The sequence below is a fragment of the Dasypus novemcinctus genome, chromosome 7 (assembly GCF_030445035.2).
Source record: "Dasypus novemcinctus isolate mDasNov1 chromosome 7, mDasNov1.1.hap2, whole genome shotgun sequence".
Lineage (NCBI taxonomy): Eukaryota > Metazoa > Chordata > Mammalia > Cingulata > Dasypodidae > Dasypus > Dasypus novemcinctus.
In genome coordinates, this window is record NC_080679.1 from 13,309,238 (window position 1) to 13,334,467 (window position 25,230).

The 25,230-nt window shown below is 46.1% G+C and overlaps 1 protein-coding gene and 1 long non-coding RNA gene across 10 annotated transcripts in view; one reads left to right on the plus strand and one right to left on the minus strand.

The window, feature by feature from the left end:
* Nucleotides 1–4,741: 4,741 nt before the first annotated feature.
* LOC131279114 (uncharacterized) lies at nucleotides 4,742–5,550 on the minus strand. Its single transcript, XR_009186451.1, has 2 exons — nucleotides 5,337–5,550; nucleotides 4,742–5,062 (listed from the first exon to the last, which is right to left on the minus strand). It is a non-coding gene; the product is annotated as an uncharacterized lncRNA (long non-coding RNA).
* A 94-nt stretch (nucleotides 5,551–5,644) lies between these two features.
* Nucleotides 5,645–25,230, plus strand: part of SP110 (SP110 nuclear body protein) — a 61,028-nt gene continuing 41,442 nt past the window's right edge. For 5 of the 9 annotated variants that reach the window (XR_011649187.1, XM_012524074.4, XM_012524072.3 and 2 more), the window contains exons 1-6: nucleotides 6,008–6,134; nucleotides 12,001–12,148; nucleotides 13,690–13,858; nucleotides 15,797–16,060; nucleotides 19,019–19,096; nucleotides 22,540–22,671. Coding sequence is in view for 8 of the 9 variants with exons in the window: in XM_012524074.4 (XP_012379528.3) it covers nucleotides 12,002–12,148; nucleotides 13,690–13,858; nucleotides 15,797–16,060; nucleotides 19,019–19,096; nucleotides 22,540–22,671 (790 nt within the window). In the remaining variant the exon portion in view is untranslated. Of the gene's footprint in view, nucleotides 5,749–6,007; nucleotides 6,135–6,169; nucleotides 6,191–12,000; nucleotides 12,149–13,689; nucleotides 13,859–15,764; nucleotides 16,061–19,018; nucleotides 19,097–22,539; nucleotides 22,672–25,230 lie in introns of those variants that run through there. The other 4 variants (XM_012524073.4, XM_023587928.2, XM_004455455.4 and 1 more) reach the window with 4 other exon arrangements.

The following is a 25,230-nucleotide window of genomic DNA, read 5'->3' on the forward strand; positions in this document are numbered from 1 at the left end:
TTTTGCAAAGGAGACAAGAGCCTTGAAGATGAGAAGCATAGTGGCCGGCCATCGGAAGTTGACAAGGATCAATTGAGAGCAATTATCGAAGCTGATCTTCTTAAACTACACGAGAAGTTACAGAAGAACCCAATGTTGACCATTCTACATTTGAATGTCGTTTGGCATTTGAAGCAAATTGGAAAGGTGAAAAAACTCCATAAGTGGGTGTCTGATCGAAAATTTTTTTTTAATTATCATTTTGAAGTGTCGTCTTCTCTTATTCTACACAACAACAACGAACCATTTCTCTATCGGATTGTGATGCACAATGAGAAGTGGATTTTATACGACAGCTGGCAAAGACCAGCTCAGTGGTTGGACTGAGAAGAAGCTCCAAAGCACTTCCCAAAGCCAAACTTGCACCAAAAAAAAGGTCATGGTCACTGTCTGATGGTCTTCTGACCATCCCATCTACTACAGCTTTCTGAATCCTGGGAAAACCCTTACATCTGAGAAGTATGCTCACCAAATTGATGAGATGCATCAAAAACTACAACACCTGCAGCTGGCATTTGTCAGCAGAAAGGGCCCAATTCTCCATGACAATGTCCAACCGCACATTGCACAACCAATGCTTCGAAAGTTGAACGAATTGCATTACAAAGTTTTGCCTCATCCACCATATTCACCTGACCTCTCACCAAATGACTACCACTTCTTCAAGTATCTCGACAACTTTTTGCAGGGAAAACACTTCCACAACCAGCAGGATACAGAAAATGCTTTCCAAGAGTTCATCGAATCCCAGATTTTTTTGCTACAGGAACACACAAACTTACTTCTCACTGGCAAAAATGTGTTGATTGTAATGGTTCTGTAGCAGTTTCATATTATTGATGAATTCCAAAAAGAAATATTGGATTATGTTTGTAAACTGATCTTTTTCTCTGGGCATATGAGATTATACTGGATTCAGAGGTTTACTTGCTTAAATAATTGTGTCAGTAGGGCATTGACAACCTACCCCTTGGTGGGTGGGGACTCACAGATAAAAGGCATGGCAAAGGACATAGTTGAGAGTTTTCTGATGTTGAAGCTTTGATGTTGGAGTTTGATGCTGCAGATGTAAACTGGAGCCCTGGGAAGTCAGCACGCAGAAGAAAGAGAAGCCAGCCCAGGAAGGAAGGAATCTTGAACCCAGAGAAAAGCAAGACCCAGGAACGTAGGAATCCAGGAAGCCTGAACCCTCACAGATGTCAGCAGCCATCTTGCTCCAAATAGACTTTGGTGAGGGAATTAACTTATGCTTTATTGCCTGGTATCTGTAAGCTCCTACCCCAAATAAATACCCTTTATAAAAACCAACCAAATTCTGGTATTTTGCATCAGCACCCCTTTGGCTGACTAATACAGGTTTCTATTTTGATTAATAAAGATGTGTTTGAGCTTAGTTATAATGACTTAAAATTTGTGGTCTGAAACCACAATTCTTTTTGCACCAACCTAATACAAAGAGCTCCCGGAAATCTATGAGAGTGACAACTGCCATAAAAGGGACATGAGCAGGCAGTTCACAGAAGTAGAAATCAATATGTCCACCAAACTTTTAACCAAAGACAGATTAAAACATCAATGAGATAACATTTTTATCCATCAGATTAGAAAAGTAAACAATTTTTTATTGAGCCCATTCTATGCTTGGCAAGATTCAAGAAAGCAGGTGCTTTTATACATTCCTGGTGGAAATACGCATGGTTACATACTTTTCCTAAAAGAACATGGCACTACGAATTAACATTTTAAACACTCATATAGATTGATGACTGGTCCCACTATGGGATCCTATCCTACTTAAAATAAAAACACCAATACTTATTCTGTGGAATTAAGCGCCCCCAAACCCTCCAGTGGCTCCCCATTTCCCCCCGCCTGCTTCCAAAGAACTAGCCAGCCAGAAGCCTGGGCCTTTGCTGATCTCATCTCTTCCTATGCTCCATCTCATTCACTTTGTTCCAGCCACACTGGCCTCTGCTGTCCCTCGAATGTGCAAGGGTGATTCCTGCCCCAGGGCATTCATACTGGCTGCTCCCTCTACCAAGAATGTTTTTCCTTATATATCCATGTGACTAACTCCCCCGCCAGCTTTAAGACTGCTCAAATGTCGTCTTCTCCATAGAGCTGAATTTGAGCGCCTTATTTAAAATTCTAACCATGAAATGACCCTTGGCGCTTCCTTTTTATCTCACTTTAATCCTCTTTCCACAGCATTTACCACTTTCTAATAGACTATAAGTCTCTTATTCACTTTGTTTACCGTCTGCCTCCTCCAACTAGAACATAAACTTCACTGGGCAGGAATGTTTGCCTCTTTTGTTCATTGGTGCATTTCAAGTACCCAGAACGGTGTCATGCACATTAAAGACTCTAGATAAATATTTCTTAATTGAGTGAAGGAATAAATGAACAAAGTACGAAGATGCTCACTGCAGCACTGTGTTTAGTCATGGAAAAATCCTGGAAATAACCTGAATGTTCAGCTCAATGAATGACTGACTAAATTATGGCAAATTAACAATATGGATTATTAATTAGTAATTTAAATGAATAAGCCGAACTTGGAGGGAAGTCCCTGGGGTATCATTTTTAAAATAAGGGACAGAATGCTGTTGCATTATTCCATTTTTCTAAAAGCCAAGCTCACAAATAAAAGTCTACGTTGGCAATGGGGGGAGGGATAATATTTATACCCTGATTTCCTGATGTTTTACATGTTTGGATTATTTTGTTTATTTTAAAGAACATCAACTACTTTTATCATTTTTGACTAGATAAAGGAACAAATTTAGATGACAATCTGCATGATGAAATTATGGATGTGGTCAAATTGAAACTCAGGAAAACTTGGTTTTAAATGCTTTGCAATTAAATAAGAAACAAGGATAAATTAATGGGCCAGTAGTTCATTTCAATGCAATAGAAAAAAATCACAAGAAATATATCTAATGGCATGAGAAAGCAATTAATAAAGCTATTTCTGAAAGATTTTACATAATATATTATGTCATATTTAACAAGTAACTCAAGGCAATCCATGATCCTGGACTGGATATATTCATGGAGGGAAAAAGAAATGCCCAAAAGTCTATTATTGGGATAAATGAAAGCATTGGAATTTATATTGTAATTCAGCGTTAAATTTCTTGAACTTGATAACTGCACTTAAGGTTAATACGCAAATGAATATTCTTGTTCTCAGGAAATGTACATGGAAGCATTAAATATTCAGGAGCATGATTTATACAATCTACTCTCAAATGTTTAGAAAATAGAAAGACAGATAATCTGATAGATAAATAGAATGACATAGCAAATGTGGCTAAACATTAAAAGTTGGTGGGTATCTGGTTGAGGGTGTATGTAGGAGTTTTCCATATAGGGTTTGTATTATTTTTGCAACTGTACTGTAAGTTTGAAATTACTTCACAATAAAATGTTAAAACAAAATAACCACAACAAAAAGTGCAAGAAACTAGAATATAGGTTAGCAGGGTTTGGGGTCAGGGTAAGGAATGAGGAATTAATCTTAAATAGTACTGAGTTTCTGTTCAGGGTGATGGAAAAGTTTTGGTAATAGATAGTGGTGATGGTAGCTCAACATTGTGAATGTAATTAAGAGCACTGAATTATATCTTAGGATGTGGTTAAAGGGGAAATTTTAGGTTGCTTATATGATACTAGAATGCAAATCTAAACAACGACGAAAACACAGGACTGTACAACATGAACAGAGAACCCTAAATACCTAAATACGTGGACTATAGTTAATAGTACAATTACAAAAATGTCCATTCATGAGTTGTAACAAATGTGCCACACAAATGCATGGTGTTAACAATGGGGCGGTGTAGCAGTTTGATAAAGTTATGAATTCCAAAAATAGATATTGGATTATGTTTGTAATCTGGTCTATTACTGGGCATGATTGAGTTATGATTAGGGTTTTGATCGGGCCACGTCATTAGGGTGTTGAGTCCCCACTCTTTGGTGGGTGGGGACTCACAGATAAAAGGCATGGCAAAGGGCAGAGTTGGAACTTTTGATGTGAGGGGTTTTGATGCTGGAGTTTGATGCTGAAGCCTTCAGCTGGAGCCCCAGGAAATCAGCTCACAGAGGAAAGAGAAGCCAGTCCCAGGAAGAGAGGAACCCTGAGCCCAGGAATAAGCAAGCCTTGGGAAGGAAGGAACCTTGAACTCAGAGAGAAGGAAGACCCTGAAAGGTAGGAACCCAGGAAGCCTGAATCCTCGCAGTCGTCAGCAGCCATCTTGCTCCAACATGTGAAAATAGACTTTGGTGAGGGAAGTTACTTATGCTTTATGGCCTGCTATCTGAAAGCTCTAAGGGAAGTAACTTTTGCCTTATGGCCTGTTATCTGTAAGCTCCTACCCCAAATAAATACCCTTTATAAAAACCAACCATTTTCTGGTATTTTGCATCAGCACCCCTTTGGCTGACTAATAAAGGTGGTATATGGGAATTCCAAATTTCATGCATGACTTTTCTGTAAACCTACAATTTCTCCAAAAAGAAAAAGTGCAAGATAAAGAAATGGAAATGCCACACTGATCCATTACGCTGGATGTGATCCATTATGCTGGATCCATTACATTGGATTTGGAGTCTTTGCTGGCCTCAGAAGGGACCAAGAGGTCAAGCAGTAGCCACCCAGCTGTGCGGCAGTTACAAGGAAATAAGATATGAGTTGAGTCCAGACGACTTTAATTTTTTCCATTTTTAAATCCAGATAGCCACAATGCTGTTTTGTACATCATTATATGGTGTTTTGGTTTCCCAGGCTGCTTAAAGCAAACACCATGAAGTAGATGGAAATTTATTAGCTTACAGTTTTAACCCCGGGGAAAATGCCCAAATCGATGTCTCATCAAGGCGATGCTTTCTTCTCTACTGGCTGCTGGCCATCTTTGGCTCCTCTGCCACATGGCAAGGCACATGGTGGTGTTTCCTGGTCCCTCCCTTCTCTTTCAGGTTTTGATTGCAGCTTCCTGCTTCCATGGTCTTCTCTCTGTATGAATTTCATTGTCTTAAAAAGGACTCCATTAAAAGAATTAAGACCCATTCTGAATGAGATGGGTCACACCTAAACTGAAGTCACCGCATCAAGAGGTCCTACATACAATGGGTTTCACCCACAGGAATGGATCACAGTTCAGAATGTGCTTTTCTGGGGTACAGACAGCTTCAACCCACCACCTCTGGTATAGCTATGGAATGAGGCTGGGTAGAAATAAATCGCTGTAAAAGTCAGAGGACAAGACACCAGTCGAGACAGGACTCACCTGTGCTGTCTAGTTAGCAGTCCCCACCTGCCATCTTCCAGCTCCTGGCTCCTGCCTGCCGTAGAACTTGGCCAAGTGCCACGCCAAGTAAGGTCAACCAACGCCTCTGTGCACAGCCACAATCTAACCAAATTTTAAGACCCACCCCCCAAAATAAATCCCACCGAAGGAAAAGAGAAGTGAAACTGTGTAAATGGTATGACATGGCTGCACAGACGCCCTCGTCCTCCCTGCCCCTCACCCCACCTGCCAATGACACACTTCATCAGAGCCACAGCCGAGGATCAAGCGGTGTCTAGGTGGCACGGTTTCTCCTAGGGACGTGTACCCCTCCCCTTGCTGAGGGGATCGCTGTGGGAAGGAAGGGAACTTCGCCCACCCTCCCTCAGGCCCACGGAGGGCCCGTGCCTTGGTGAGCTCTGACTCCCAGGGGATGCGACGCGGGGCCGGGAGGACAGAAGCACAGGAGGTTCGGGAGGGAGAGGCTGGATGTCTGCGCCTCCTCCCCTCGCGCCCCCTCCCCGGGCGCGTCCCGACCCGCGTCCCGCACCCTGGAGCCCCAGCTGCCCGCGAGGCCCCGGGCGGTGGGGGAGGCGGCTGCAGGTGCGGGGGCCGGCCTCTCGGCTCCGCGCCGCGCCGGCTGCTTTCACTTTCCTTTCCCGCCCAGCCTGCCCCTCGCTGCGCGCGTCCCAGCCCGGGCTGCCTGCGTCGCCCGCGGGCGTCTCCCCGCGCCTGTCCCCACGGGCCCGCAGTGATCCCGGGCCTCGCCGAGCCTGGAGCGGCGGGGGCGGCAGCCAGGTGGGTTTTCGGCTCTGCGGCTTCGTCCTTGAGTTTGGCGTTGGGTACTTTCCGAGGTAATTTCTTGCAGGCAGCTGCAGGGCGGAAGCCAACTCTGAACGCTGGGCTCTCACTCTGTAAAACGGTGTTTCCAAAGAGGTGGAGAGGAGGTAGGGGACTTAGGAGGGGACTCTTAAAAAGGGAGAGAGAGGCAGGGGGAAGCAGACACGCACGCTTTCCGCCGTGAGTTCTAGCCTGGGGTTGTGGAAGGAGCGTCGATTTGCGCTCTGGCCTGCCCTGTGATGTGCGCGCTGCCCGCGACACGGCTAGAGGAGTAGGAGAAGACAAGAGTGCATTCGGCTTCTCTAGGGTGTCGTGAACTTTTACGTATTTTCTTTAAATGTATTCATGATTACTTCCTTCACATAAATGCCCAGGAATGGAATTTGGGATTCCAGGGAATACATATTTTAGGGCATTTGACAGTGACTTCTAAATTACCTTCTACACGTTTGAACCTGTTGACATTTCCACTAGCTGGGCCTGGGAAGATAATTATTATTTTCTCTTCTGGTCAATTCAGTAGACGAAATACATCATCAGATTGTCTTTATTTTCACTTTTTTGACCACTAGTGAGTTACTTATTTGTCATATATTTATGGCGCACCGACTTCTTTTCTGAACTCTTTATATCTTTTGTCTTTTTTTCTATCGATCTTTTTTCTTATTCATTTGAAAGTTGCCATTACATAATAAAAATTTGAGCACTGCCGTACAGGAGACGCATGGCACACTGGTGAGGCAGGCGGGGCGCTGCCTTGCCACTGCAAGCCTGGGGCAACTTGCCCATTTCGGGCCAGGCAGGGCTGGCACCCAATGAGTGAGCGCCATTGTTGTCATCAGTCTTCTTGTGAATGCTGCGATAGGTGTTTCTTGTTTGGTTTGTTTTTTGACCTTTTTTTCTATAGTCATAAATGTTCATGTAATGAAATGAAGTAAAATAAATCAATCTAATCATTTCTGCTTAAGATTTGTTGTAGTGAGGTCGAAAAAGCAGATTTCCAAGTTGTCCAAGAAAAAGATCTGACCACTAGAGGGCAGTACCACGCAAGCTATTTATTGGGGCTGCCGCTGTGGCAGGTTTGCAGTGGGAGGGGCAGACCCTCACAGCAGGTACCTTCCAGAAGCCAGAGGCTCCAGGGAGCCCCCAGAGGGGCGGCGGGACCAGGGAAACGCCGCGAACTCCTGGGAGAGGGGGATGTAGTAGTCAGCCAAAGGGGTGCTGATGCAAAATACCAGAAATTGGTTGTTTTTATAAGGGGTATTTATTTGGGGTAGGAGCTTACAGATTGCAGACCATAAAGCACAAGTTACGTCTCTCACCAAAGTCTATTTTCACGTGTTGGAGCAAGATGGCTTCCGCGGACTGCGAGAGTTCAGGCTTCCTGGGTTCCACCCTTCCAGGGTCTTCTTTCTCTCTGGGTTCATCCCAGGGCTTGCTTCTTCCTGGGCTCAGGACTCCTCTCTTCCTGGGGCTGGCTTCTCTTTCCTCTGTGAGCTGACTTCCCAGGGCTCCATCTGAAGGCTTCAGCGTCAAACCCCAACATCAAAACTCCAACCTCAAAACCCTCAACTCTGTCCTTTGCCATGTCTTTTATCTGTGAGGCCCCACCCACCAAGGGGTGGGGACTCAACGCCTTAATGACGTGGCCCAATCAAAGGCCCAATCATAACTTACTCATGCCCAGGTATAGACCAGTTTACAAACATAATCCCATATCTACTTTTGGAATTCATAACTATGTCAAACTGCTACAGGGAGAAAGGAAGGGAGGGCGGGGCTTAAGCATCCAGGTGTCTGGCTGACTCAGGGTCAGCAGGTAAAGAGCCTCTTGGCCAGAGAGGGTTGTAGGGGTGGGAGCAGGGTGGGGCCTTGAAAGTGCTGGCTCCTTATACATGCAGGGTCCTCGCTGATCAGCTGAGAACAACTGAGGGCAGCTGCTGGGCCAAGCTGGGCAAAATGGATTAATTCTTCCTTGGTTCGGTATTGCTACTTTAAAAACAATCGGATGTGTAAAAATTTGGGCTTGGCACTAATGGGTTTTTCTCATGGCCCCAGGCTGCCATAAGGAAGTAAAACCACGCACAGGACCTCTGCACACAGGCTAGCTTGAGCTTCTTTATGTAACACGTGTGTAGAAAGTCCCAGGGATGAAATAAATATTCTTTTAGTGTTGCTACATATGGAACTTGAATCTAGCTGGAATTTATTGTTGTTTATGGAATGAGGTAAGGATCTCCCATGCCTTTGTCCCCTCCACTCGATAGCCAGAAATCTCAGCGCCGTTTCTTGAATAAGCCATTCTTTCTTTTCTGATCGGCAATGTCATCTTTTATCCCCCCCCTTCCCTTCTCCCACCCTGCTGTTTTCGCTGTCTGTGTTGTCTTCTCATTTTCTCTCCTCTAGGATTCACCAGGATTTAATCCTGGAGACCTCTGATGGGGAGGAAGTTTCCCTGTCAATTACAGGGAACTTTAGAATAGCTTTAGAATACCTTTTAGAGTGTGTTAGAGCCATGTCTAACAATTACCCTTGTTTTTTTCTCTTCTTTCTCAAATCTTTCATTTCTTAAATAGAAAATGCATTCTTCCAGAGGAACTTTAAGATCTGCAGGCAAAGCATTGCCAGGCTTCACCAGACTGTGGCTAAAGTTTAAACCAATTTAACAAGTCAAGAATCTGTTCTCAACATAAGCTTTCCAACAGGGGCTTCAAGACCCCTCACAGATGCTCAAGTCATCCACAAATTCTCATTGCTCTCTTTAGAATGGGCCCTGCTCCTCTCATATGGATTCCCTTCCAGATGCTCTTTGCACCAACTTTCCTTTGGAGTATATCCTGTATATCCCTGGAGAGGCCCACCGGAGGAGTTCTCACTGCCAGCTGGACAGTTGACTCTCCTGGCCTTTTCTGCCTGCTTTTGATGCTCCAGCCAGGTCTGCAGATCCTCCAGCAGGGTCAGCAAATCCTCCAGCCAGGTCTGCAAATCCTCCAGCCAGGTCTGCAGATCCTCCAGCAGGGTCTGCAGATCCTCTAGCTGGGTCTGCAGATCTCCAGCCGGGTCTGCAGATCCTCCAGCCAGGTCTGCCGATTCATGGCTACAATGACCTTTGGGCTGCTCAGTGCACACAGCTGGCATAGGTTCCCAAGAGAGGCACAGGTGCACATCCCCAGAAAGCTTCTCTCCGGAAGGCCAGGGCTGGCTGTGGGGTCTGGGACAACGAGGGGCCACCTACTCCCAGGCTTCACCTTCAGGATGAGGGTTCTTAACCTTTTTGGGGCCATGGATCTTTCTGACAGTCTGATGAAGGCTGTGGATCCCTTCTCAGAAAAATGCTTTTAAATGCATAAAATAAAATAATAGGGCTACAAAGGAAAATCATTTTATAGAAATGCGGTTATTAAAATATTAAAATGTACTCCTTTTTTTTTTTAAAGATTTATTTTATTTTATTTATTTATTTACTCCTCTCCCCTTCCCCCGCCCCAAGTTGTCTGCTTTCTGCGTCCACCCGCTGCACGTTCCCCTGTGATGGCTTCCATCCCCATCAGCGGCACTGGGAATCTGCATCTTCCTCTGTTGCGTCATCTTGCTGTGTCAGCTCTCCATGTGTGCGGCGCCATTCCTGGGCAGGCTGCACTTTCTTTCATGCTGGGCGGCTCTCCTTACGGGGCGCACTCCTTGCGCATGGAGCTCCCCTACACGGGGACACCCCTGCGTGGCAGGGCACTCCTTGTGCGCGTCAGCACGGCGCATGGGCCAGCTCCACACGGGTCAGGAGGCCCGGGTTTTAAACCGCGAACTCCCCATGTTTTAGGCAGACGCCCCATCCATTGGGCCAAGCCTGCTTCCCTAAAATGTACTTCTTGATGAACGCATTAAGTAACAAGATCTAGCAGTGGGTCTAATAACTGCCATAATTTCAGAGTGCTAATGAACATAAAAGAAATTTCAAGATAGCTACAGCATCCGTAATGAGGTATGAAAATCCTGTGATTTTATCTGCTATTGACCTGAAATCACAGATCCCAATATTTCTGGGTTTTTTTGCCTACATTCATTATTGAAACATTACTATACTTTAGATCGAGGCTAGTGAAAAGAAAGATCTAATATCCCAGTTCCTGGAGGCCTTGAGTTCTCAGGACCTCTGCCTCAGGGCATGGGGGCTTGGAGAAGTCCGGCAGGCTGGGGACCCCTCTCCAACCACCACAATGAAGAGGGCTCTACTCCAGGGCTCAAGGGCACCATAGAGTATTTCCTCTGGCCTTTGTCCTCCCTCGTGTATCTGTTTTGGAGTCTCCTGTCTCCTCAAGTTCTGCAACACTTTTTTACATTTTAGATCCCTACTTCCCCCTGGAGAGCTCATCCAGAGAGGGGGAAGCCTTCCTTTAGGGGCAATTCTCAGGCTTTATCCTGGGGCAAAAGCTACTGCCTCCTAGTCCTGGAGGTTGTACAGATGAAGAAAGGAGAAGCTGGTCAAAGCCCTGTTCTGAATGCTGTTGTGTATTTAATTGTCCTAAATTTAACCCCAGAGTCCCTTCCTCTTCTTAGCAGGTGTTCATTCTGAGCTCCGGGTTTCTCTGGCGCTGTGCCTATCTTTGCAATATCTTACTCCTATGCATTTTGTAGATGCTAGTTTTCTCTCCCATCTGATCTCCTTGGGACTTCCTCCCAATCGCAAATCCCCTGGTTGGTGTCTTTTCTTGCTTTGCAGTGCATCTGCGGATTGTTATTTTTTATGATGCATTCGTTTTCTGCTAAATTTAAAGGATTTGTGAATAAGGAGAGACAGACGAGGTGCTTTATCTGCCGCTGGAATCCAATGCCTCAAAATGATCATTAATAGCAGTGTTGATTTTCTCTGACATAAAATATATTTGGAAAAATGGTATCCATGTTTGGTTTGTTTTGTAAAACTCCCTAGTGGTTGAGTTTTTTGTTTGTGCTTCCCTTTCCTTGGCAATTTGCCAGTGAGCATAGTAGGTAAGTTTCTTGCCTTATCACTTACCTGTGTTATCTTGTGACCTATTAATGGTCAATTCTTATCAGTGCTTCACGGGAATGGGACACTGTGCAACATCTGTTCTGAGATGCAAAATTGATGACTTAGATAAATCAGTTAAGTCACCTTTACTAATCACATCTTTCACATCCCCCAGGTTTTTTTATTTTTTATTTACGTGTGGCCGATTTGTGTGTCCGAGGTTGCAGGTGGTTTATTAAAATTTCTAACTATTTTCCAGCCTTTCTCCTTCCCCCAGGCAGTCCCTATCTCCTGAGCCTTGTTAGCATATGCCAGGCGATCATATTGAATCGTGTGGCTGTCGGGCAGAGTGCTTATGATTCTCAGCCTGGAGCCAGAAGGACAGAATTTATCTCCAACTTGACCACCTCCAAGTTGTGCCACCTTGGACAAGTTATTAAACCTCTCGACATCTCCATTTCCTCACTGGTAGAATGGGTGTAGCAATAGTAACCATCTCCAAGGGTTTTGTGCCATTCAAAAAAAAAAAAAAAATAGTGTGTGTGAAACTCTGAGAACAAAGCTAAATGTCAGCTCTCTTTAGATACCTGCCTTATGCTTACCAGCAGCCCTTTGGGATTTGGGCACCCGATCGTCAGTCACTCTCCACTTCCTTTGCGGCTGGGAGGTGTCATGGCTTCCTATTCCGAAGAGGCTTTCAGGCAGTTGCTGTCCTGGGGACTGCGCAGGGATGCCGCTTGACCGGAGTGCCTGTCTTTAGATGTCCATTTAATGCAGAGAGCAGCTCCCCAGCCTCCAGGGTCTCAGGGTCCCTTTGCATGATGCCTCTTTCCACAGAATGTCCACCGCCTCCAGGGCCTTGGAAAAAGCCCTTCATCAGCACTTCCGATACCAGAAACTGGAGATCTCCTATGCCATCCACAAACCATTTCCCTTCTTCGAAGGCCTCCGCGACAACTCCTTCATCACCGAGAGAACGTACCTGGTGAGTGGCGTTGACCTCTTTCCCGTGGCGGCCCAGCCCCCAGCCAGGATGCCCAGGTGTTGAGGCCTCCAACTCAAGCCCCCCGAGGTTCTGGGCTTTGGAAGGCCCAACCCAGGCATGTTCACCATCATGGAAGGTAGGGGGATTTGGGGAGGGGAAGAGAGGAAGGGTATCACAGGGGCTGTATTAACACAAACGGGGTGGCTTAGGGCAACAGAAACTTATTGTCACAGTTCTGGAGGCCAAAATCTGAAATAAAAGTGTCAGCAGTTTGGGGGTTCTGAAGAAGAATCCATTCGATGCCTCCGGGAGTTTCTTACAGTCCTTGGTGGTCCTTGGCTAGTGGACACATCCCTCTCTGCCTCTGTCTTCACAGCGCCTTCTTCTTTTTGTGTTTTCTCTTCTTCTTTTCTCTTCTAAAGACACTGGTCATTGGGTTTAGGGCCCAGCCTAATCCAGGATGTTTGCCTCTTAAGATCCTTAACTGAAATACATCTGCAAAGACCCTTTCTCCAAGTAAGGTCGTGTTCCCAGGTTCCAAGTAGATGTGTCTTTTGGGGGCCACCCTTCCACCTGCTAAAGGGACTGCCCCAGTTCCCAACTGAAGAACTTGTGGCCCATTGTCAGTTCCGATGTGAGGCAAGGCAGGTGCTAGGAGATAAGGCTTGGTGGGCAAAAATGGTGCTCTCCCCATACAATTTTGCAGTTTTCAAGCATTTCCTGAGTCCTAGGCTCAGAGAAGTGATAGAGCAGTTTTCCTCCAATCTTAGCCTGGATGGACCCAATTCCTCCTTTAGGTCACTCCTCAGAGAGCCCTCTTGACCTGCCCATCTAACTTAGACCCCCTTAGTATACTCTGTCATAGCAATCTTTGCTTTCTCTTCATAGTACTTCTCATAATTAGTAACTGGGCATTTATTTAATTTGTGTTTACTGCCTAATGTCCATCTTCTCATCTATGTGCCCAAGGACTGCTAGATCTCTATGCTCACAGATCTAGTAGGTGCTCAATAAATATTTCTGAAACAAGTTCTCTCCTTTTGGCTCTATTTTCATAAGTGAAGTTTTCCAGATAATCTCCCTGTGGCTGGACCATTCAGGCCATCTCAAGTCCAAGAGAGATAAGAGGCCACCGAGCAATCAATAGAATCGCCACTTTTGACCAACTATTGTCAGAAGTTCCCTGGCCAGAGCCTTAAAGAATTAATTAAAAAGTAATTTACTTTGACCCCTCTTTCCTTCCTAAGATTTCTCTCTATTCCCTCAGTTGTACCTGAAAGTAAGGTTCACAAAACAGGCTTACTTATAAAGAAGGCTGGCCTATTTATTCCTTTGACAGGGCGTCCAAATATATGCACAGTTCCAAAAGAAAACATGTGGAACTGTGGCCTCTCTACCTTTGAAGAATTGACTGTATATTTTATGTTGATTTCCTTCTTCAAAGAGGGAAATGGCTTTCTTCCAACTTAGAAAATCACAAATGTGTAGTAACCCTCCATTCAATTTTATAATCATATCTATTAATCCTTCCGTTGTTTAAGGAATCTCTGGAAGCCTGTGAAAATTTGATCCCTGTGTCCAAAGTGGTGTACCACCTTCTCACCAAACTGGAGGAGACTTTTGACTTGTCACTTCTGGTGACACTGTTCAGCCAAATTAATCTGCAGGAGTACCCCAAACTAACGACGATTCTTAGGAGCTTCAGAAGTGGTAATGCAGTTTTTTGGATACTTTGGGGACTGTAGATGCATATGAGAAATTACTGTGCCAAAAGTTTGGGGTTTCTTTTCAGCTCTGTGGAATATGCACCTCTTCACCCGCTTTCTTTTGGGGAAGGGGTGAACCTTTGTCTCTCATGGGTGTAGCAGAAAGAGCAGTCCTTTGGCAACTCTGATCCCAGTTTTCTAAGATGAATTTCTAGGTAATACAAATGCTTCTGTCTGACTTGTTCCATAAGTTTGAAGAAAGTTGTAGTTTAGTTTCTGGGCAACCTCTAGGGAATGCATAAAATGACAGAAACGCCAAGTTCAGAGACCAGGTTGTGGAGAACCAGAGAAGAAGAGACACAGATTGGGATAGATAATAAGTGTCATTTTCTTCTGAGTACTTATTATGTGCCAGGCATTATCCTAAGTATGTTTAAATGGTTAACTCATGTCATCTTTAAAACAATCCTGTGACATCATTGCTATACCCATTCTACATATAAGAAAATTAAAACTCAGAGGTAGTTTCCCCCAAGTTACACATCTGCTGAGAGCAGAGCCAGGAGACATATTTGGGTGTCCCAATGCCAGAGCTCAAGATTTTAACTACTTTTCTAAACAGGGACCAGCTGGAAGCCAGATTGTAAGGGACAGAGGGAGGGAAAGCAGCTGAAGAGGAAGAGAGGGGAATTGTGGGCAGAGGGGCAGAAAGAGAGGGTCTGAGTAAGAAACGGAGCATTGAGAGCACTGCAAAGGAGAGCGAGCCGGATAAATAAGGAAGGAGGGGAAGATCCATGACAGAGCTGGGAAGAAAGAAGTGGGGTAAGAAGGGCAAGCAGCAAAATATTTTAGGTGTAAAAAAATTCTCTTTGGCCAGAGCAAATGGTACATTTAGCCAACAAGACAGGGAAGCATCCACAGATGTCCCTGGACTGTGACATTTTCATTAGTGGGGTCACCCCTGTTGACAGTGCTTCATCTGCTCTCTGATACTTCACCATCAAGAGGCTCCACAGAGGGAGCTAGAGGGACAGTGGAAGAGAAAAGACCAAAGTCCAGGCAGGGGCGGTTGCGTTCATGCCCACGTCTCCGGCAGCGTCAGGGCAGTGAGGGCAGTGAGCAGAGAGGCCTGGTGTTCCAGGCGGTGCTGAGAATGTCTGCGAGCCAGAGGCACCAGGCGCTTGGGGTCGCCCTGACCCAGCTAAACGCCAGCGTCTACCTCCACCTGCAACTCTGGATTTGGTGCTGGGTGGCTCCCTGAAATCGGACTTTACATTCTCTTTTCTGTTTACCACTTGGGGCAACCCTACTTCACAAATACAGGGTGGAGAAAAATCTTAAGAGAATCCTGTCACTGGCCATTCAGGGGACCAGCGTGTGGAAAGCCAATGGGGTATTGGGGACAGGGGAGAAATTTGGTGTGGTCAGATCGTGAGGGGTAGAGGGAGGGGAGGTACACGCCAAGTCTGCAATGATGAATGGGAACCAGAATGTAAGAGTCCTAGCACACCATGCTAAGGAATCTGGCTTGCATCTTATGTGCTCCAGGGACGTGTGCTGTGTTTATTCATTAAAAAAGAGACCTCTACTAACACTATAGCATGTATAGTAATAGTCTAACTTCTAGCTATGAAATCAAAACTAAAGAATACTAGAGAAAATTAAATCCCTATGAACAAAGTCAAATGCAAGGTTATGTGTGAAACCGCTTTGGCATTAGGATCAGGGGTTAAATGCAGCTATAGTAATATTGAATACCCAAATAAAATAAAATAGAAAGGGGCCACGAGTGGACCTGTGATGATGATGAATCTGGATCTCCAGGGGAGAAAGAGTAACTTCATGCCCCATCCAATATTGGAAGTCATGAATTAAGACTTCCCGTTCCCCAAATACTCTGGCATCTCCAGGGTGCTGATGCATGCTCCTTCACCAATCCCAGTTGGCACTTCCTGTGGAGAGGGGAGCAGAGCCAAACCAGTCCCCAGCACGACCCCAGCTGACCCAGCTGAAGGGAGCTCCCTCCAGGCCCTGCTGCCGCTACCACCACCCCAGCCACCGCCCCCGAGCCCTCCGCCCTGTGCGAGGAGATGTGAGTCTGAAGCATCTGCACAGCAAAGCAAAGAGACCCTGGCTGGCCCGCGGAACCCTTCTGACCCTGCCCCGGCACTCCCTGGATTCATCCCGAAGAGAAGGACCGTTCCAGGTGAGAAACACCCGTGTATCCCCAGGCTGGGGCGCCCCTGGCCGTGTTGCCTAGAACCCCAGGGCCCCATCTTGTTACTGATCTGGCCCCCTTGCATGCACCTACCTCCCCATACACAGAGGCTACCCCCCGCCCCCACCCGCGGGCCGTGATGCTCCCTCTGACCCCACATCTTTACCCCTCACCCTCCCTCGACCCCGCTCCCCGTGATCTGAAAGGATTTGTCTTCTCTCGCCAGTGACCGATGACAACCTGATATCCAAAATAAATGAAGGGAAAAGCTCTTGACAGGGCCCCATCCTGCCCCCAGGCACTGTGCCAGGTAGTGTTGGCCAGGGATGGCACAGCCTGGCTCACGGTGGCTATGAGGAGAGACACACACCTGCCCACTAAGAGGCCAAGTGGCAGGAACCCCAGGACAAGGAACTGGGTGTGACAAAGAGAAAGAAACAAGAGGAAGTCTGTTTCCTCCGGCTGCCGTAACAAAGTACACAAACTAGGTGACTTTGAAACCATGGAAATTTAATCAACTTAGAGTTCCGGGGCCTGACGTCTGAAACCAAGGTGTGGGAGGGCAGCGGTAGGTGTGACACCTGCAGGGCCTCCTCTGTCCCCTGTTGTTTGCCGGCAGCTCGGCTTGGTAGGCGCATCACTCCAACCCCTGCGGCCTCCACCGTCACACGCCCTTCTCCAGTGTGTCTGTGTGTCCCAGCTTCCTTTTTATGAGGACTCTAGCCATCTTGGATCAGGGCCCCCCTAATCCAGTTTGGCCTCATCTTAACTAATCACATCTCCCAAGACCCTATTTCCAGATAAGGTCCCATTCATAGGACCAGGGGTTGGGAATTGAACAAGTCTTTTTGGCCGGGACTGAATTCAACCCATGAGAGAGGGGGGTCTGATTCACCAGCCAACACAGGAGAGCTTGACAAGGACACCCTGCCACAGGCAGCTTGGTGATGTGATGTCCAAACAGCCCTGTCAAAAGGAAAACGACTGTTCTGAATTGATGAAAGGCTATGGGGGCCTTTCAGTTTCATCCTTATACATTTTTATACAGTTTGGATTTTAAGAGCAATGCTGTGGAAGCGATTAGAAAGGACAACACGTGTTTTAAAAGGCTGCTAGACCTGATTTGGCTTCTAAAATTATGTCACTTGCCCCCTACCCCCACCCCATGCCATCATTATAAAGTTGTTTAATTACATTAAATAAAACATTGGTATATTACTGGTTGCTATCAAAAATGGTAGTGTGGATCCTGAACCCTCCAGAACTGAGAGCAAGAATTCATATTGGATCCAAATAATGTTTTCTCTGCTCTTCTAGCACATGCCATCCAAATAAGGTTAACAGAGTTGGGAATCTAACAACAGTGAAAGATCTTATCTTCTAGGTTTTCAAGAGGAAAAAAATTAAGTATCATTATTAAGTCAGTAAGTAACTATTTGAAAGTAAATGATTGTTCATTTTTCCACTCTCTGCCAGCTTTGCCCTGGGCCTTTGTGCTTGGCCTGCCAGGCTCTTTTCCAGAGCTGGGATAGAGTTCTCCCTTCTCACTCTGGTTGCTGGTGGCTGGTCCTGGGTCTGAAATTCTTTTTCTTCCTCTTCTCACTGTCCAGTAACAACCTTACCCTCCAAATGAAAGATCAAGACTCTCAAGAGATGCTCCACACTCCCTCACCCCCTGTGCCAGGCCATCTGGGTTTAGATGATTTAAGCTCGCCTTTGTTTTCATGCCTACCAAGAGGAAAAGCCAACTGGGTCCTCACGGACAGGCTCCCCTCCCCATGTGGCCCAGCTTCCAGTCACTCACCCAGTACTCAGGAAGCTTGCACAGGCAGGAGACCTGAGCTCATGGGTGAAGACAGAGTCCCTAGGGAGGGGAAGGGGGCTGGGTCTGGAGAGACTTGGAGGGGGACACTGGCAACAAGGAGCTGGAGCCACTCTTCCCTGCCAGCCATGGGCTCCAAATGCCACTAAGGTGTTTGCAAAGGGAGAATGTTCACTTGACACCAGAGGTTGTAGCAGGAACCCAGGGGGAGGTGTCAGGAGACTGAGTTTGGGCAGGACCATTTGACTCAACCACTTTGATTCAGTTTGTTCAAAGCTGCATGTAAAAATGCAAAACAAATCGGCAAATTCATGGTTTGGTCCTAACAATTAATGGGTGTACCAGACATGGACAATCCTTTCTAGTTGCCACCAGACTATAGTGTGCTTTTGCTTTATTGCTGGTCATTTCTATATCATTTGGATTTTTAAAAGTAGATATTATCCAAATAATTTGAATCAATACAAAAATTTCAAAGGTCTGATAACTGCTTGCAACTTTCCACCGAATTTGAAACAGATTTCATAGCATTCTTTAAATAAGAAGAATGTGGCAACCTTATGTAAGATGAGTCTTTGTTATGGCTCTAAGTCCTTCTGTCTTCCTCAATACAGCAAAAATTAGCAATAGAACTTTGTATATACTTGCTATTAACAGGTGCTAGGAAGTACTACACTGAGGCTCCTTCACTGTTTCCAAGGTGAAATATTCAGACAGAGCAGTTAAATATCTGTGCACAGACATCTAAGCAATAACATATTTTTTTCATACAGTAAAGACATCACCCTTCACTCTAGACATCAGAATTCAAAGTCACCACCTACCACTGCTCTCAGTTTCATTCGCTGAGCAAAGGCTAATGGGAGCCCCAGTACTTCTGTTCTCTAAATGGATCAGAAAGACCTCCACTCCAGGGCAGTTGTCCCCAGGCCAGTGTGACCGTCACACGGGTCACTAAAATTCATCACAAGCAGACAAACCAAGGCAGAGCCAGGGAGCCCCGAGGGCTGGCACGTTCCCAGCCCAGTGCGACATGCATTCTTCACCCTTCTAATTCTCCCTTTGATTTCTCTTGGCACTTGCTTACCTGTTCATTCTGAAATGAATTCTGTTTCTCTTGACAGTGGTAAGAGATGATTCTCCCAAACCAAATGCTCCAGAAGAGTCCCAGCAGGCACCCAACACCTCTCCAAACAAGAAAGGTAAGGAGTGCCTTCTATGATTATCAGGAAGGTGAAATCATAGTTGCTTTCTGTTTTCTGAACATATCTTGTCCATAGCACCCACATTTTGGTCATAGTCATGATGCCCAGTACACTTTGCTTTTGCAATTCCCATTCTCTACATCTTCCTTGCAGGACTTTATCAAATTATAGGGAAAACAGAATGTATTTAGGACCATAGAATTATGTTCCCATTAGAATAGCCTTTTTTGAAAGCATGGAAGTCTCCTACTACCCACAACTTTTTAGAGTCTTAGCTGTACTTCCCTTCTTTAACTGCAAGTTGGTTGCCCTGAGAAAATACCACTTCCTCTTGAGTAAGTCTGTATAGTCTCTCCCATCACTCATACCTCAGGGTGGGAGGCAGATTGGTGTTCACCCCTCCAGTCCACTGCCTGCCAACCTCCTTAAAGTGCAAGCATTCAGGTGAAACACTTGCTCTCTCTCTCTGTCTCCAACCCTATCATCCACGGACTTCCCCATCACTCCCTGGCAGACCCCAAAGTCTAAGAGTTGTTCAGTTTCCTCAGGTCCTGCCATCCTCCTGGGTGCCTTCAAGGTACATGTGAACCAGACAACCCATCCAATACTCTGGTCTCTCCAATCCTTCATCTGTTCATCTTGAATGAGGTGCCCCCACACACACCCCCCGAGATCTTAGCCTCCCATGCCCAAAGGCAACCCACAGTCCTTCCACCATTCAAACTTGGCCCAACTCTCCTATAATTCATTTAAGAATTCCCTTCTTGACACCTATCCTTGAAACTCGCTTCTTACACAGCTGGAATTCGACCTCTGTTCTCTCTCCTCCTCAGCCCATTCTTTAAAAAATAATTCAAAAATATATTTCCCTAACTATTCCCTTGCAGTTTGTTCTTTCTGCAGCTGTTCTTCAACCTCATTCGGATGACCAGTCCACTAACCTTTCCCTCTTTCAATCTACCGTCATTTCTTCCCATATTTCCATATCCTGCTTAGAGTCCGAGAGCCCTCATTTAAGAACCTTTTGTCAGTATCTCAACCTGCCTTGCCTAGATTTTCCTAGAAATTTTCCAGCAGGTCCTGCAGGAACCTAATTATCTGCCTCTACCCCATTGCAGCTGTAAAGCAAGCACTGCTGGAGAGAGTCACACAGCAGGGCTGAGTGTGCCACTGTGTCTTCATGATGCCAGCTCAAATAGAGCCTTCACACTGCATGACAATTTCATCTCATTCTATGGTCAACCTGTTCTCCTGCCTTCTACAGTGATCCTTTCAAACTTTGTTCTCTTTTTCCCAACAAACACTTTGCCTTCCACAACATAGAGAAAAACATCAGTTGGAAATCCTCTCACTTCCTGCTGCCAAACCTTCAAACCCTAACTGCATCTGCCCAGTCCTTACCAGTTCCCTTTTCCTCCCTCTCGCCTTACAGTATTGATTATATCCCTTCCCTCTTGAATATGCAGCACCTTCCTCTCAAAAGAATCGGCATTTAGTCCATATTCAAGCCTCCCTCCCTAGTTCATAAAAGGAAATTTCCCTTGACCCCCATCTCATTTCAGCTGCCTCGATACCTCTCCCTTCATTTCACAACCAGTCTTCTTGACTGCATTCCCTAAACTCGTTGTCTCCATTTCCTCACTTACTTCCCTCTCTCCTCAGCCACTTTAGAGTTTCTTCTCAACCCGTTGCTCCATGAAGGAACATCTTCTAAGGCTACCAGTGACCTCTTAATCACTGTGATTCGAAGACCAAAAGCAAAAACTGTAAACTGTTGACCGATAATCATGGCATCTCTCTGTTTATAGCCATAAAAGATTATCCTTTCCCTTCCCCCCCCCCTTTTTTTTTTTAGGTACCAGGGCTGAGAATTGAACCCAGGCACAAGTGAGGCATTAATTATTTTTTGAATGAAAGAAAAAAAGAAAAGAACCATATTTTCTGTATCCCCAAATTTGGATAACCATCTGACAAAGCATAGTTAGTGAATTTATTTTTGCATCATGCAAAGGGGTCGCAAAACCCACCACTGACACTACATGGTGCAGATAAAAACTTAGAGGTATTTGGGGGAAACTTCAAAGCAGAGAAGGAGAACCCTTAGGAATCCCTAGACACTACTCTCCCAAGCTGAGGGCGGACGTGGATGGTGTGTGCCCCGTGGTCAGCTACGCGGTGCTGCGATGCCCAGTCCCACGTGCTCTACGTATTTATAGGGTGGGGACAGGGATCATCGATTTGACTCAACAGCAGTGACACTGCCAGAGAAACACCCTTGTTAGAAGGAGGCTGCTAGAGTCCCAGGTCTAAGATCAGCCTGTTCTGTTGAGCTAATTATGGCATGCCGAGCCTTCTCTCTGCTTGACTACCCAAAGGGGAGGGGATGTCAGGGCCTTCCAAATTTGAATGTCTTCATATTATATTTAAATGAAAAGTCTTACAGAGGTGTTTTTAGGAGTCACCTTATTTTACATGTAATTAATCACCTTTATTGAAAAATCCCTAAAAAGAGATACAAAATTCAGAGAAAAAGAACACGGCTGTGCTGAAAATATTCCTACCACACTCTTGTAGGCAAAAAAGAGAAAAAGAGGAGTTTTAAATTTTCTGTAACAACTCTGATCATCCCTGAAGCCGTCTTTTTGCAATGGAGGGGAAAAAAAATTCACCTTGCCAACAAAGGGCAACTTTTAGGCTCTTTTGGATAAATTTTTCAGTAAATGCGATGTTGGTGCTCCCTGCCAGGCTCGTGTGCCTCCTCACAAAGGTCTGGCCCTCCTGAGTTCCACGGGCACTGGTGCCCGGGCATCCACCGGCCAGGCGGAGGCATCCTCCCGAGAGGCATCCTGCCCTTCTGGGTCCTGGCTTCTGTAGACACTGGCTTCTAGAGCCACAGCCGGGGAGAGGGGTGGTCTCTTCATCCACACAGTGAAGCCGACGCTGCTGTCCTCCTCATACTGCAAAGCCTCTCACCTCCGCTTCACCCTCCAGCCCACCCTCGCTGTAGCCGCCTCCGTGGCAGGGAGGTCCCTGCCTCTCAAGTCTTGGATACCTTCCCCACTAGAGGACACATGGGAACACTGGGATTTTGCACTCAGGCCCTGGGACAACCTGGAGAAGGACCATACACCTGGTTGGCCATTTCTATTCTGATGCAGCCACCAGCTTGTCATACCAGCAGGAAATAGACCCACTGCTCTTGGGTTCCCCCAGATCTGTCGGGCTGATTTCAGTAGGTGGTAAAGGAAATGAGGACAGAGGGTGAGTTTCAGGGAGAAGGAAAGCTGCACACAGCCGAAGAAAGAATGGGGACAGAAATAGCAGACGAAAAGTGAGATACAGGGGTCAGGAGAGCTCCAGAAAGGGTGAGGGCTGGGGACAATGGGGTGGAGGTTCAGATGACCCCAATTGAAGCTGTTCACTATTACCATTGGACCCAGCGGCCCCCCAAAAGAAGGCCCCCGTGGGGGATCAGCAGACTCAAATGAAGGAGGACTCAACCTATAACTCGAAGATCATAACGAGGTCCCAAATGGCAAGGACTGAACATACCCAAACATCTAAAGCAAAGGGTGAGTCTTCTGGCGGCATCTGCCCTTGGGATAGATGGGTGAGGGCATCTCTCGGGCAGCAGCATAGGGTAAGGCAGATGTGGGAAGTGAGTGGTGGTAGGAGGGCGGGCAGGGAGAATGGCGAGGGGGCAAGAGGCCTGTGGGAGAGCACGGAGCAGCTGTGCCCGGGGCAGCAGGCCTCACATCTTTGGACTCAGGACCCCTTTAAAATTAATAAGGACCCCAAAGAGCTTTCGTTTATGCGAGTTATACATATTTATATTTACCTTATTGGAAATTAAGATGGAGAGTTTTAATATTTGTTAATTCCTTTCAAAGTAACAACAATAAACCAATTACTTGCTAACATAGATAACATATATTTATGAAAAATAAATATTTTCCAAAACCAAAAATACATATTAGTGAGAAGAATGGCACTGTGTTTTCATTCCTATCCAGATCCCTTTCATGTCTGGCTTAATAAAAGAGTCTTCGATCTGCTTCTGGTTCAATCTGTCACGATATGTTGTTTTGTTGAAGTAGAGGAAGAAAACCCAGATATGTCATTGAAAAGGGTGCAGTATTTTAAGTCTTTTTAGATAATTGTAGGTATCTATCGTTGATTTTACACCCAAACTTGACACGTGGTAATTTCTTAAAGGTTAGTTGTAATGCACACTCTGAAACCATATCAATCAACTTTGTGTACTGTGTTACATTAAAATGCATTGTGGGGAAGCGGACTTGGCCCAGTGGTTGGGGCGTCCGTCTACCACATGGTCTGTGGTTCAAACCCTGGGCCTCCTTGACCTGTGTGGAGCTGGCCCATGCGCAGTCCTGATGTGCACAAGGAGTGCTGTGCCACTATGTGTCCCCGCATAGGGGAGCCCCACGCACAAGGAGTGCTCCCCGTAAGGAGAGCCACCCAGCGCGAAAAAAAGTGCAGCCTGCCCAGGAATGGCGCCGCACACACGGAGAGCTGACACAACAAGGTGACGCAACAAAAAGAAACACAGATTCCCATGCCGCTGACAACAACAGAAGCGGACAAAGAAGAGCACGTAGCAAATAGACACAGAGAACAGACAACTGGGGTGGGGGAAGAAGGGGAGAGAAATAAAATAAATAAATAAATCTTAAAAAAAAATAAAATAAAATGCATTATGTTGGGAGTGGATGTAGCTCAAGTGGTTGACTGCCTGCTTCCCACATACGAGGTCCCAGGTTCAATCCGGTACCTTCTAACAACAAAGGAAAAAAACACCTCTCATTGGCGCGCTGAGGTAGACTATGCTATCTTGCATTTTGGATGAATCTTTAATACATGCAAGATTTTATAACACCATGCCATGGTCATTTAGAAGATACTGGCTCACTGAATTATACAGTGAGCTCACAACTCAAATAATCACACAAGTATTTTACTTGGGACAGCCGTGACACTTCAGTTTGCACCAGGGGTCCTTTAGATGTCCTCTCCACTTTTTCATCTAGAATAGTTAACAGATGTCTGCTCAAGGATACAAACTTAATAAATTAATCATTGTATTCCTTCATCAGTGGCATTCTTAAATGAAACTGGCTTTTTTTAAAAAATGGTGAGTATGTGGCGGTGAAGAATACAAGGCGTAGTCCTGAGGTTTGAGGTCCGTTCTCAGATTAGTACTCAGGCACCAGCGGTTTTACCTGCCGTTGCTTTTGCTCCATCAGCGCAAAGGTCAGCGGAGTAAGGAAGGCGAGTTTGTCTTTTGATAATAGTTTTGACCTCATGAATCCCCTGGAAGCGGTCCCGGGACCCCAGGGGTTCACACACCTCACTTTGAGAGCCACTGGCTCGGAGCTCGGACGACCCTTCCTCCTGGACGCCGTGGAGGTCTCTTAGGGCAGCAGCCCAGGGGGAGGCAGGCCAGGCACGGAGCAGCCCCCGGCGCGGTGGCCACATTCTCAGAGGGGCCTCCGTGGAGCCTCGGACAAGACTCGGCCGCCTCCAGCCCTCAGCTCCAGAGGTGGACGGTCTTTCCTGGCTCTCTGGGAGGTTCCCCCGTGGAATTTGCCAGAGGGCATTTACGGAGATCTGAAAGGGCATTGCTTTTTTTCAAGACATCAATGATGACACTTCAGAAATGAGTGAAGCAGCAAGTACCCAGGAGACACCTTCAGGAGACGCGGCATCTGCCACCATGGATGGCGCACGGTCAAGAGGTTGCAAGTCTGGGGGTGCAGTCATCAGGGGCCCAAATTTACTCTAAGCCAGTGTTTTTCAATGGTTTTTTCATTATCACTCCTCTAGGGAGGCTTCTTAGGTATTTTTTTCTTAACCATGACCCTTCCCTCCCAAGACATTTTAATACAAATACATTAACTATCCCTCTATGTGCTGTACGTGTATCTATGTGTCATACATAAAAAGAGTAGGATTTTTTTGTGTACCCCGCCCCCAAAAAAACAATTTTCACCTCCTTGGGGACACTATCTCCTCCACTGAGAATGGGCACTAAGCATATTCTTGGCACTGTTTTTAACGTGCCCTTCCCATGGCCCAAGTGTTTTCCTCGATCCCAGCCTCCATGTTTCTCA